Source organism: Bombyx mandarina, chromosome 05 (assembly GCF_030267445.1).
Source record: "Bombyx mandarina strain Sakado chromosome 05, ASM3026744v2".
NCBI lineage: Eukaryota > Metazoa > Arthropoda > Insecta > Lepidoptera > Bombycidae > Bombyx > Bombyx mandarina.
This window is the reverse complement of record NC_143212.1, coordinates 6,904,268-6,918,286: the sequence shown is the minus strand read 5'-3', so window position 1 is coordinate 6,918,286 and position 14,019 is coordinate 6,904,268. Positions and strand designations below refer to the sequence as shown.

The 14,019-nt window shown below is 36.9% G+C and overlaps 2 protein-coding genes across 2 annotated transcripts; one reads left to right on the top strand and one right to left on the bottom strand.

Annotated features, from left to right (window-relative positions):
- Positions 1-2,630: 2,630 nt before the first annotated feature.
- Rip11 (Rab11 interacting protein) lies at positions 2,631-6,526 on the top strand. The gene is made up of 2 exons (XM_089727632.1): positions 2,631-4,187; positions 4,749-6,526. The coding sequence occupies exons 1-2, from the start codon at positions 2,793-2,795 to the stop codon at positions 4,773-4,775; spliced, it is 1,422 nt and encodes a 473-aa protein (XP_089583758.1). The 5' UTR covers positions 2,631-2,792; the 3' UTR covers positions 4,776-6,526.
- Positions 6,527-8,016: 1,490 nt separating this feature from the next.
- On the bottom strand, positions 8,017-13,972 carry LOC114246667 (protein KRTCAP2 homolog). Its single transcript, XM_028179330.2, has 4 exons — positions 13,851-13,972; positions 13,614-13,768; positions 9,484-9,611; positions 8,017-8,176 (listed from the first exon to the last, which is right to left on the bottom strand). The coding sequence occupies exons 1-4, from the start codon at positions 13,852-13,854 to the stop codon at positions 8,068-8,070; spliced, it is 396 nt and encodes a 131-aa protein (XP_028035131.2). The 5' UTR covers positions 13,855-13,972; the 3' UTR covers positions 8,017-8,067.
- Positions 13,973-14,019: the final 47 nt, after the last annotated feature.

The window sequence follows — 14,019 nt, the reverse complement described above, 5'->3', positions numbered from 1 at the left end:
TAACCAATAGTCGTCGAACAAACGATAATTGATCAATATTAATTAATCTGAGCGATAAAAATAAAGATATCTAGTAAAGAGAGCCAACGTAAGGGTTTTATTTAATTAATTATATTATTATTTGTTTAATTAATTATAAATGAATAAAAGACGAACAAACCATTTTTACATTCGAATATTAACGAACAAACGACGGACAAATAATAAAAAAAAAACCGAAAATCAAAAAAAGGGGTCCAAATTCAGTGAGCCAAAATACAGTGGGGAAATTATAATAAACCGAATAAAAATACTCAAGACTTGGTTTAAAAATCTAGATACCAGGCCATAAACTCAAAAAAAAAAACTGACGGAACCGACGAACCGACGGGCAGCGTGACCAGATTTAGTAGATTTCTACTTTTTTGGTAGATTTTAAGGTACTGGCAGCAGAATTTAGTATGTAAAAATTATTTGGTACATTTTAGTAGAATTCACGCTTTTCACTACCGGTAAAATGGGGCGATTAGGGACAAATTCCAACTTTATGACCAATTTTAAGGTACATAGTTGTTGATGTATATAATGCTATATCAGGATCAAAATTATTGAGTCTTGGGGGCATCTTTGTTGTCCAATTTAAAACTATGCAACTAGCATTCCAGTTTAAGCAAAAAAAGCAAAAATAGGTGTAATCCCTATTTACCCGGAAATTGCGGTTAATTGGGACGAAATGAGAAATTTGCTAGGGTGGGCACTACTTGGTTTTAATTAATTAATTTATTTAGTTTCACCAACAAAGTGATCATCAATAAAAAAACATTGAAAAACTGACACTCTGAACAAATATTAAATATTTTATTATGTATTACTTAGACATTTTTGTCCACCTTGAGATTTCATTGTTCTTATTACATGTCTGTGCAAAATTGACTTACTTATATTAAATTGCTTAGCTATTTCAACTAAAGACTTATTCCCAATTAGGCAATTTCCCAATTGCTGTTAATTGCTGCCAATATTAAGGGATAATATCTCTTATAAGGCTTTGCACTCTTTGATACGTACACGCGAGGCATATCTAAAAATAGAAAACAATACGTAACTGATAATATAAATATTTACCAAACAATAAAATAACACATTGATAATTTTGAATAAAAGTTCTAAACAAAAAAACACCATGAATAAACCAGATTTTTACCAACAAATTTAAAAAATATTGTTACAACTACAACAACCCTAGAAACCTGTACCTATTTATACTTAGGTCGTTTCTATTTCACGTATTCTCATCCCAATTGACCCCTTTTTCGTTGTTATTCGTACCTAAGACGTCTCCAATATCCCCAAAAACAACAGATTTTTACATGTATTTTTATTTTATCAAATACATTAAAACCAATAACAACTGAGACTTACCTTTAATATGCATGATGGTTCAAACACTAAATAACGTTTATAAATCACAGTCGTCTTCTATTATTATCAAATAAATAAAAGAGAGCAAAGTTTCTAGCACTAAAATAATTAGTACCACAGAAAGTTAATTTGAAACGCAATTTTTTATAAGTTAGCAGTTATTAGCATGCATATTCAGAGTTGTTTTGTAAACTTTCAACATTCTACTATTAAACTACAAAAAATGGAAGATTTTGCAACGAATTTATAACTAAAATTGAGTGTCGAAAGATTTTCCCGGTTTTTTCCCGATTCGCCTCTCAATCCCTAATCGCCCCATTTTACGGTACTCTAATACGTTTTTGGCGTATCGAATAAATTGGGAGTATTCCCCCTTTCATCGAGTGGATTGGAGCTATTTAATTTTCATTCTTTTAGCTACCATTAATTCCGTAAGCAGAGTGTGATAGACTAGTGGGAATTCCTTTACTGAGAATTTTTATAATCCACTTTAAAATGTAACATAAATATACACGAGAATATCGTGATGTCCCATTCATGACGATAATATTATCCTTGTAGTTGTAACATGCAAATTGTTGACAATGAATATATGGAATTAAAATGAAATGTTTCCATGTCTAATTTATTGTCAACTTCTAGTTTGACGTCTGAAACTTATAAGGTGGATAAACGGAGTGAAGGCAGCCAAATCTTTGATGCGAATAGCAAATCAAATATGGCAATTTGCACCAATTTGTGAAGCAAATGACGATACTACCTTTGTCAAACGCTAAAGTGGAAAGAATAATTTCCAATATTAATAGGATCAAGATCGAAATCTATTTAATAATAAGAACGGTGCTGTAATAATGCATGGAAAAAAGGGTCTACGACAGTAGGAAGGTGGAAGTTGTAGATTTGATTCTGACAGAAGTATTATCAAGTGAATAGACTCAAAACAACTTTATAAAAATGTTACCCAACATAAAAACGAAGAATTTTAACTTGAAGTTTCATTTTATTATTTTTATTTTTTAATTATATTTTTATTTAAACTTTAAAAAAAACATTGATTTCTTTAATTAATGGTGGTTTTTTTTCGTTATTTTTATTATTTTATCATTTAATCAAGGAAACATTCATGTTTTTACGTTGTAACACGACAGCAAAAAAAATAATAGAATTTTAGTATTTTCTTGTTCTCTTTTGGTAGAATTCAGTAGCTTTTAATCACCACAAGCAGTAGATTTGTCAAATGAAATCTGGTCACACTGCCGACGGGTCATAAGTGTCATAACTAATCTGTGCGACAGGTAGGGTCAATTTGTTGTTGCGTTATTTATTAGTTTTGCAGTAATTTCATGATTATTGAATAGGGAAAGTGTTGATAAACAAAAGTTGATCTCAAGATGTGGGACCCTACTCACGTTCAAGTGACCGTACAAAAAGCTCGTGGACTACTAATCAAAGGGAAAAACGGTACAAATAACTGTTTTGTTACCATTGCCCTCGGTAAAGAAAAATTCCAAACTTCCGTTAAACATAAAGCCACACAGAATGTGGAATGGTTAGAAGAATGCGAACTACCAATACCTACTCAAGGAAACACCGCTGAAGTTGTACTTAAAGTTTATGACGAAGATTTTGTTAAAGATCATTTATTGGGTCAAGTATCGATTCCGTTAAAAGACCTCGATGTGTACGAGCGGCCAAGAAACCGCTGGTACAAGCTGCAGGGTAAATCAGGCAAAGAAAATGACAAGGACAGAGGTGAAATAGAAGTCAAAATAGCCTTCACAGTGAAGGAAGGCAGCCTCACGGATCTCAGCAAGAAAGACAAGCACAGATCCTCCTTATCCAGCCTGGCACAAAATGTTGGTGGAAGCCTCATGAGCATTGGCAGTATTGAAAAACGTAAAAGTATCAAAAAATTTGCCAAAAATATTAGCTCTAAAATGAATTTAAACAATAAAAAAGATAAGAAAAATGACTCATCATCGATAAGTGGCAGTGTTGGAAATCTAAAAGGTGCTACCTTACCTTCTCCAATCCACTCAACACCTAAAAGATTATCAGAAGCTGACCCTGGTGTCATAAGTGAAGATGATGATGAATTCGCTTTTGATGATTTGTCACACAAAAGTTCAGGCAGTTCACTTAATGTCCAAGCAAGCTATGCACCCAGAAGTTTCAAATATACACCATCACCTGTAAATGCATCTTTAGAAAATTTAGGTGGAGGAGAATTTTTAAGAAGATCTACAAGTAGCACCTTAGCTGTTCCAGAAAAAAGTATTCCACAAAAACCTGTTCGATTGAGCTTGGACACATTCACTCCTCCACAATTACCTACTCCAGTTATGGATTCAAATGATGAATGGTCTCAAAAGTTGCTTCCGAGAAAATCTATGAGTCAATTGGCTATAGATAGAGAGAAATCTTCAAGCCTTGAAAGAAACAAGAAATTAGACAGTCCAAGTTCCTTAAAAGAAAAGCCTAGTCCTAAATTCTTTAAGAAGTTTGTTGGTAGCAGTAAACCAAAAAAATTACTTGAAGAAAGGATTATAGTTGGTGAAGAAAATATTGTTGAGGAAGACTATGTAAATCCTCTGTATCATAACATTCCCAAAACAGTATTGCAACAGTTTGAAGGAAAGACACGAGAAGATTTAATTGTCATGATTTACAATTTGCAAAAAGATGCAGAATTGGAGAAAAAGAAAACGAAAGACTTGGAAAACTATTTGGATGAACTACTCTTAAGAGTAATGGAAACAACACCCCGCATACTCCAGAATCCCTATGTAAGAAACAACAGCATGTATATTCGTAACAAATAACCAAGCAATTGGGTAAAAAAAATATAATGAAACCATTCTTTATCTATTGCATGATTGCATATGATTAATGTGGCATGCCTTAGTCTTTGCAATACCTGTGTAATACTAATAATTATAGTTGGAAACCTGTGTTAATTATTTAACCAATAAATTGTTACTTGTATTACATTTAAGAACATAGTAACATTATTCAAAATGCTACTAACAATAATAAGAAGCAAGCAAATCATTTGGTCAAAAACAGTTAATGCTTATTAGAAAGTTGCAATTCAAATTTGTGGCTGCATATTGTTATACTCATCTTTTATGTTAAACTTTCACTCATTTCACCAACGTTTAACAATCAAATTTGTATAATAAAGATGTGAAGTAGTGCCTTATACATATCGCAATTACACTGTGATATTTCTAAATAGAGGTCCAACTCAAATTAAATCTCCATTATATATTTAATCCTAACAGGAATATAGTAAATTATTTTTAATCACTAAGCAAATATTTTACTTTGTAATATTTTCTTTTCAGAAATTAAGGTGTGAAATACGTAAATAAGTATGATCTGATAAGAAAATCTGGATTATTATTTGACATATTATCAGATTGTATTTGAGAAATCACCTACACTATGTATTATCATAGCAACATATCAAAATGTATCAAATGTTAATAATAAAAGCACTGCCTGATATTTATCAATAACAGTAGTTATTCAAAACTTTAATTTAATGAAGTGCCAAAATTATAGTTTTATATCAAACTAGTTTTCCAATCCTCATGACTAATTTGTCACCTATCAGGTGGTTTTTGTTAATTTTTACAAAGTTTATGTCTATTCTATCTAGAGATTATAATGGTTATGATAATATTTCTTAAATATTTTATATTTAAAAAATAACAACAAGCATATCATATTTTTTTGCTTTGTTTAATGACTCGTTTGTAAACTAAGTACCTATCTAAAGAACTGATTCGTAAAAAAATAATGTATTAATGCAGTTCTAAGTCTTCAGTCACTTCAAGATGTTACAAACTCAATTTGAACATAATATTATATGTTTTATAAATAATATTAACATCTTGATCTATTATACATAAAATATAGATTGTTTTGGTTGTTTTTTTGTAATGTATGATAATATATTCTTACTACAATACATAAAATCATTATGTTAATAGTGCATGTTTTTTTGTCTTTGATTAATTACCATCACATAAACTGATTCCTGAATTTATCATAAGATAAAAAGTATGTAATAGATGTTTAATAGTTAGTAAAATGTAAAAGAAGTGCAAAATTTAGATTAGATTTATAAATGTGCAATATAAACATCTAAAAGGTCAAGTGAGACATGGTAATAGTCTAGGAGTTGTGCAAAAAATGTTAGGTAATAATCTACTGAGGTTGTCTGAAATGGAGTGATCTGAAATACTTTAAATGGTGTCATATACAATGTGTCAGCATATTTTTGTTCAAAAAACACAGAACAAAATTATAATATAGGTTGTATGAAAGTTATTACATAGTTTAAAGAATTATTCATTATTTTCTATGTTGTGGCTACATTATCGCAATTCTAAGAATATTTAGTTTTATCATGATTAATGCTGTGTTGTTCATGGCCCAAAACTTAGGTTTAAATTTCAATCCTATAATTTGATTGTTCTTTTATGACCATTAACATATTTCAGCACTCATATTTATATTTAAATGATATTTTTGTAAATTTTTCAAATGAATATGCGATCGATTATGACAGAAACAATTTTACATCAGTGCCAACAATTGTAAAAAAATTTAACTTGGTTCAATAAACGACAGCCGATGGCGTAAAACATAAATGAACGCCTTTTCTAAATTCTACAAATATGTAATAAATACAATGCTAATATTGTATAAACTATCCAGATAGCTTAACGACGACATCAAGATTTCGGCTTAATGTCACTTTGTGGGTAAAGAGGATTTTGGTAGGGCCAGGAACTCGTCTGTGAAATAATAATTAAAATATAGACAATACGGTTTTGTTGAATGCTACTTAATATTAATTAGAAATTTTCACTCTCACAATGGAAACCCTAATCTAACGCGAATGTTAACACGAAATTTATCTGTAGCCACAGCATTAGCAATAATTAGTTACGTTAGAAATTAGTAACCAGAATTAAGGATTATTTATTTGATTTTTATTTCCTAATAAACTGCTTACTCTTAATTTTATTTATTCAGTTTAAATGATAAGAGAAAAGTATGTTTTCAAATTTGCTAGGATTTCTGTATGCTAACCCATAAAGATTTTTCAATACATTTTTGTTTTATTATAACCTTTTTGTATATTTATTTGAATTTTGAATTAATGTGTAACACGCCTAGAGCATTCGTATCTAATAATACGAATGTCCTAATGGTGATGTGTGGTGTATGAGTAACTGCAAAGATAGTAGCGGTCATAACTTAAACGACTCCCCTGCATTATCGTCCAAGCATCCGATCCCGCCCAAGAGAACCCGGAAGAAGTAAAGGAGTTACCGCAGTCAACATTGCAACCACAGGCCGACCTCACGGCAACGACGTCTACTACGAATAGCTACTTTTCTAAGTAAATACTTTATTAAATGTTTTTTTTATATAGTTTAGATGGTTGGACGAGCTCACGGCCCATCTGGTGTTAAGCGGTAACCGGAGCCCATAGACATCTACAACGTAACTGCCACCACCCACCTCGAAACATTAGTCGTAAGGTCGCAGTTTTAACAGTACAACAGCTGTCCTTCAAATCGAAATGCATAACTGCTTACGACAGAAATAGGTGGCTACCCGTGCGGACTCACAAGATGGCCTACCACCAGTACAGGTACCGTATGGGTAATTGTAACCAGCCTGCCTATTTCGGTCCTTATACAGTCATACTTTCTGGGTTGAAGAGTGGAACAAACATTCTCTTACACAATGCAATTAAGACTGACTCATGTCTTGTTATGAGTGATGGACGGAATTCGTTTTAATGATGTGTATATACTACAGTAATTACTTATACCGGTTGCGAGCTTCTCTGTCCGTCTACAGCAGTGATTCCCAAAGTGGTCTATATCGACCCCTAGGGGTCTATGACAACCTGCAAGGGGTCTACGTCAGCGAAAAAAAATTGGGGGTCCACGATAGTGGATCTCAACACATACACTGATAGTACCTATTTACTTACATCATACTATCTTATAATATCAAGACATCATTAGCCGAGGAGGTTTAAGATTAACCCTTACAAAATTGACGCCAAATGTTGATAATTTATTATTAAAGCATCAGGTTCATCCTTCTCACTAAAAATATTGACTTATTGCTTATGTTATTTTATTTATAGTTTATTTTATGTTACGTATATTTTACACAACAGATACAAAATTTTATTTTGAGTAGTTTTAATTTAAATTCAATTAATAAATGTATAAATTAACATGTGTTTTTACTTTAAGTTTTTAACACTAAACTTTACTACAGTTAGAAAACAGGAAATCAATATCAGGTAAGTAGGGGGTCTACCCAACACGGAAAAACATGGCAAGGGGTCTACGAGACAACAAAGTTTGGGGAACTCTGGTCTAGAGTAACAGAATAAACTTTAATAGATGCTTACAGTTCACTTACAGAAAACTTAAAATCTGTGTGCAACCTCGTAACAATTTACTGAATAATAGCTTTATATTATTTCAATAAAAAGTGATAATTGGAACTCCAATGGTTTCTTTAATCCTTGGTTTTATTTTATATTTCCTCTTCCTTCCGAACAAAAAGTCGTTTGGTTTATAAAAACATTTATTGCTTCGTAAGATGTATTGTAATATTATTTTATTTGTGTCGACGGCTTTTCACTGCTGCTGGTTGAGGCGCAACTACCGCATACTTTTTTTGCGATAACTTATTCATGTAGTAAATGGTTATCACGCAAAAAATGAGGCTAAAACAACAAAATACTATTATTGTAAAGTTCTATACATATATACAAAGATAGTTTTACATACATAACACTAGTTGAATCTGGTCACGCTTCATTGTCTTCGTAGAGGTATCAACTACTGTGTTTAAATTTAATAGGATAAACGTGCAACTAAATAAATCATGAACTAACATGCAAAATCAGAAATGAGTCGACTATTATCAAAGGCGGCAATCTGACTTTTGGACAATGATTCGTAAATCAGAAAAACGAATTATTGACTTTGTATTCCATTGGCAGTCACAAAACTCTTCGGAACGACATCTTAGATAAATAACAGGTTAACTATTAACCTTTATTTAATGCAGGTTTTGAACCGTATTCTTTGAAGGAGACGATTATATTCAAATAAATCTGTATTGACATATCAATAAAAAATTTTTGTCCAAATGTACAGATTGCCGCCTTTGATAATAGACGACTCAAATATTATAATATTTTTATGCATTAAACAATAAACAGGTAATAAACAAAAATGAATAATCCTATCATGTTAATAAAAATAAATAAATGTAACATACACATTAAATACAAAAACAAGTAAAACTTTAACGAAGTCATAAACTCCAACCGCAAATAGACTTGTCGCAAAACAGTCAAGTGCGATAGGTCAGACTGGGACAGCTGGTACATAATTTACTGTGACCTCATGTAGGGCATGGTGTAGCAGATCTATAGAATCCAAAGACCACAAATGACTTGGGCTACGAGTTTGTTGACCCATTTAGAGCCATCAAAAAATTATAGATTAATGTGGATTATTAGTAAGCCCAAACTAATAGGTACTAGAATCTTGCCGTAAAGCAGTCATGTGTTCTAATTTAAAGTTAGACAATTGATAATACAAAACATTTGAGACTTCAACCTGACTTGTCACAAAATGGCTGAATGAAAGTACGAGAGGAATAAATGCGAGAACTGGTATGATAAAGAGGCCCGAAATGAATGCGTGACCTACTTTTTAATAAAAACATAATACATTTTGTTTAGTTAACATATCGAGGGGTGAAAGGCTAGTTGGCTTAAGCGATATTTCGCTTAATATGTGACATTTATCTTTGTAATTAAAGGTGCATTTTATTTAGTATTAACATCAACAGTTCGATGTTTTTAATTGAACTTTCATTAAGTTTACTCCATTCAAATAGAAGTTTTTTTTTAAATTTTATTTTTCAAATTTTAAACTAAATGGCTCTCCTGTAATGTTGCAAAAATGTCGCTCGCTTAACCCAAGCCAGCCTTTCACCCCTCGATATTAATATATTTACCATGTGGTGAAACAGATCCTGTGGACCATGCCAGCAGCAATCAATGATATTCCCATCGATAGTACTACTTCTGGTAATTTCAATTGGAATGCTTTACCAAACAGAATTGTCTCGAGGTTACCAACAGCCTATATTATGAATGAAAGCTAAGAAAATCATTACACATTAGTTTTTGTAGTTTTATTTTTAATAGTAAGCAAATGAGCCCACAGTCCACCTGGTGGTCACTGTAGCTTATGGAGACCAAAAATTCGGGGAAAATTTTCTCCTACCCGCTGCATAATGAGCTTAGTTAATGTCATAGAGCTGTACTGTTTCCTATTGATCTTTTTATTATTAGAAATTCCACTTGACACATTATATTTTGCTTCTCATAATACAAATTTTTGAGGTACCTCAGTCTCGTACTGAACGGTCGTTGAGCTTCCGCGCTCACTTTGAAAGATTAGGTCCCCGACTGATGGCGGCCGCCGGCTCGCTGAGTCGGCTGTTGCCGAACGTCGGGGACCCCGACATGGTGGTGCCACGCCCTGACCCGGGACAATGTTGCGGCGTTGCGTCGTCCGCAGCGCGCGATTGCGGTCAGGGCGGTTCGCGGATACCGCACCATCTCGTTGGAGGCAGACGTGCTCGCTGGGACGCCTCCCTGGGACCTGTAGGCGGAGGCGTCTGCTGCGGATTACGCGTGGCGATGCGATCTTCGCTCCAGGGGGGAGCCGCGTCCCGGTGCGGCGGAAGTTCGGGCGCGGAAGCTCCAATCTCGTGCTTGAGGCGGGGTCTCGCTGCCTGGCGGACCCCGCCTATGGGTGACGGATCGTCGAGGCCAGCCGTCCGATCGTCTCGGACTGGATGAATCGCGACCGAGGACGGTTCACCTTCCGGGCGACGCAGGTGCTCACGGGACACGACTGATTCGGCCGCTACCTGCTCCTCATCGCCTGGAGAGAGCTGACGCTGTAGTCCCACCACTGCAGTGGCTGCAACGAAGACACGGCGGAGCACACGCTCGCATACTACCAGCTTTGTAGAGCAGCGCCGCGTCCTCGCTGCAAAAATAGGACCGGACTTGTCGCTTGCCACCGTCGCCGCGTCGTGGCTACGATGCGTGGCAGCGACGAGTCCTGGTAGGCTATGCTCGATAGAGAACTCGCAGAAGGAGGCGGTGGAACGAGAAAGGGAGAACTCTTCTTTCCTCTTAGCACCGTGCCGCAGCTCCCGATACGGGGTCGGAAAAGGGCATTTGTGTAGCTCCGGCCACTGTAAGGAGGCAGTCTCCTCCCGGTGACGGTCACGGGGCAGCTTGAGGGGGTTAAGGCTGCGCCACACGCTACCATCACTCTAGCGCGCAGGCACCAGGAGGACGGGACGACGCGTCGGCGGCTGCGGCCTGCGACGCGATTCGCATTATCGTCGTCGCCGAACATACTGTGGAAGAGCAACCTGGTCGGCAGAGTATCGCCTTGACGACCCGTCGGTCGGGTGTTTTCGGGGGGCGCCGCGTGTCTGGTTATAGTGTTGATCGCGGAAACCCCCTACTCTGACCCCGGAAGGAGATTGGACGTCGGGTGTAAGAGTGCAGGGGAGTCGTTTAGTGCGGTAGGGCCCTAAAATTCTTTGAGCCTGCGGTCTGCTCCCAATACTTGCAGATCGTCAAGTACCACATAGGAGGACGGACAGACCTCGTAGGAGGGAGAACGGACCGCAGCCCGAAAAAGAAGTTTAAATTTATAGGCACAGTAATACAAATTTAGACAAGACTAGATACAAGAGCTTTTAAAAAAGTATAAAAGCACAGTTCACATTGATTGCAACCCATCAACAATGTAAAGTTCTGCACCTCTGAATTATCAGCTATACTATAATGGTACAACACAAATAATTGCTGACGTTATCGGCATACACGAGCCGGGCAAACCGAAGAACGAAACCGCGAGTTACCGCCCCATCAGTCTCCCGGCGATAGGCAAACGATACGACCGGCTCCTTCGTAAACGCCTCTGGGACTTCGTTACCGCGAATAAAATTCTTATAGACGAGCAATTTGGGTTCCACGCCAGACGCTCGTGCGTCCATCAAGTGCACCGCCTCACGGAGCACATCTTACTAGGGCTGAATAGGCGGAAACCCATGCCGACAGGAGCCCTCTTCTTCGATATAGCGAAGGCGTTCGACAAAGTTTGGCACAACGGTTTGATATACAAACTGTATAACATGGGAGTGCTAGACAGACTCGTGCTCATCATACGAGACTACTTGTCGAATCATTCGTTCCGATATCGAGTAGAGGGAACGCGATCCCGCCCCCGTCACGTCACAGCCGGAGTCCCGCAAGGCTCCGCCCTCTCCCCGTTACTGTTCATTTTGTATATCAATGATATACCCCGGTCTCCGGAGACCCATCTGGCGCTCTTCGCCGATGACACGGCCATCTACTACTCGTGTAGGAAGAAGGCGTTGCTTCATCGGCGACTTCAGACCGCAGCTACCACCATGGGACAGTGGTTCCGGAAGTGACGCATCGACATTAACACCACGTTGAGCATCCCTCTCCCGTCTAGGCGCGTCGACAAGTCCGCCTCCGCCATTCGCCCAATCACGATGTACGACCAGCCCATACCGTGGGCCCCGAAGGTCAAATATTTAGGCGACACCCTCGACAGAAGGATGACATTCCGCCCCCATATAAAGACGATACGCGACCGTGCCGCCTTCATACTAGGCCGTCTCTACCCGACGACATGCAGGCGAAGTAAAATGTCCCTTAGAAATAAGGTGACACTTTACAAAACTTGCATACGCCCCGTCATGACCTATGCAAGTATAGTGTTCGCTCACGCGGCCCGCACTCACTTAAAATCATTCCAAATCATTCAATCCCGTTTTTGCAGGATAGCCGTCGGAGCTCCGTGGTTCGTCAGGAACGTCGACCTCCATGACGACCTGGACTTACGAGTCCATCAGTAAGTATTTACGGTCGGCGTCGATGCGCCACTTCGATAAAGCGGCACGACACGAGAACTAACTACATTCATGATCCTGCGGAAAGAATGGAAAGCAGTCGACGTCACCCAAAACACGTCATTTCGAATCCTCCCCATCCACTAACGGTGCTTTTAGGTACTTCAAGCACCGGTCACCGTTCTCGTCGAACCCGTCGCTTGCGACGAAGGGCTCGACGAGTAAATTAACCCTCAGACACAGCCCACTGAGTTTCTCGCCGGATCTTCTCAGTGGGTCGCGTTTCCGATCCAGTGGAAGATTCTGCGAAGCATGGCTCTTGCTAGGGTTCGTGTTAGCAACGTCGTCAGGTTTAAGCCCCGTGTGCTCACCCACTAGTTAAGGTTACGCTGGAATAGCCTCTGAAGGCTCAGCGTAGGTAAGAAAAAAATAATTAAGTCTTCATTGAAGAACATCAAAATTTACTACCCCAGAAAACAGTGACATATTCCTCAAACTAATCATGACAGGTCTGTGACTAAATTACACTAACAAGAAAATTCTTCTTTTCAAAGGTGTTGGGACAGATGCTTGATGTCTAACTTCTGGAACAACTAAGGATTTTTGTATTCTTAATTTGCTGCACCAACTGATCAACAACCACTAGATTAAATTTCCATCACTGTCATTCAGTTGAGAACCTAATTTATACCTCAACATATATTTATAGTTCAAAATTGTGCTATAATAAATTAATAAAATATTAATGTGCACATGTCGGTAGATAGCAGTGTTCTGTCTGCATCTGGTGAATCACAATAATGTCATTCCATGGTTTTTTTTTAATGTAACTAAGACTTCAGTATATCAGTGTAGTATATGAGCAGCAGCATTAATAATTTGGTGTCTTTGGGCTTTGATAACACTATAACATCAGATGAAATTTGAACTTGTTGACATAAGCACAAAGTAACAATTTAAATGTTTGAAATGAATGGAATGACACTTTTCCCGAGAGCAAAGCAGATCCCATGGTAATAATGCAGCAAATGAAATAAAAAGGCAGGTTCTAAGCTCACGATTCAGTCATTAGCATCTATAAAAAACAACTACAACAGTAAATTTGCCTACTTACTATTTAAACTTGTGAAACTATTAAGGTTCCGAGGAATAATTACTATCTTAAAGGATACAGTTACAAAGAACATAAACATTAATGAACCAAGATAGCCTCCGAATATAATAGTCATAGGAGACAGTATGAGCTGTGGTTTGTACATTTGCATTCCAGAAAATATCAAAAGGGTTAATATTGACGACAGTACGAAGGACGTGGCACTGTTTACCGCTGAAAATAAAATAAGGTGTTAAACTTTCAATTCCTAAGAACGTAAATTATAAACAAACTATATTGCTGATTATTTACATACCCATTTTGCCGTATTTTATTTGAAGTAATTTGGACAACTTGTATTTTTACTGATTATAACCTAGATGACAGGCTTGTGATTTTAAGTTTAACTGTCATTGTTAATGACACTTCATAGCATCTTAATTTTTTTAGTATGGCAATCGGTTCTTTTAAGATCGTTTCCAGCG

What these genes read in the sequence shown, in the direction of transcription:
- Rip11 (XM_089727632.1), top strand. Translation starts at nt 2,793, where the DNA reads ATGTGGGACCCTACTCACGTTCAAGTGACCGTACAAAAAGCTCGTGGA. An exon ending in GCATACTCCAGAATCCCTAT is followed by an intron (nt 4,188 to 4,748) that starts GTAAGAAACAAC and finishes TTTTCTTTTCAG; the next exon opens with AAATTAAGGTGTGAAATACG.
- LOC114246667 (XM_028179330.2), bottom strand. An exon ending in TGTTTATGTTCTTTGTAACT is followed by an intron (nt 9,612 to 13,613) that starts GTATCCTTTAAG and finishes TTCATAATATAG; the next exon opens with GCTGTTGGTAACCTCGAGAC. An exon ending in AGGATCTGTTTCACCACATG is followed by an intron (nt 8,177 to 9,483) that starts GTAAATATATTA and finishes TTGTTGTTTTAG; the next exon opens with CCTCATTTTTTGCGTGATAA.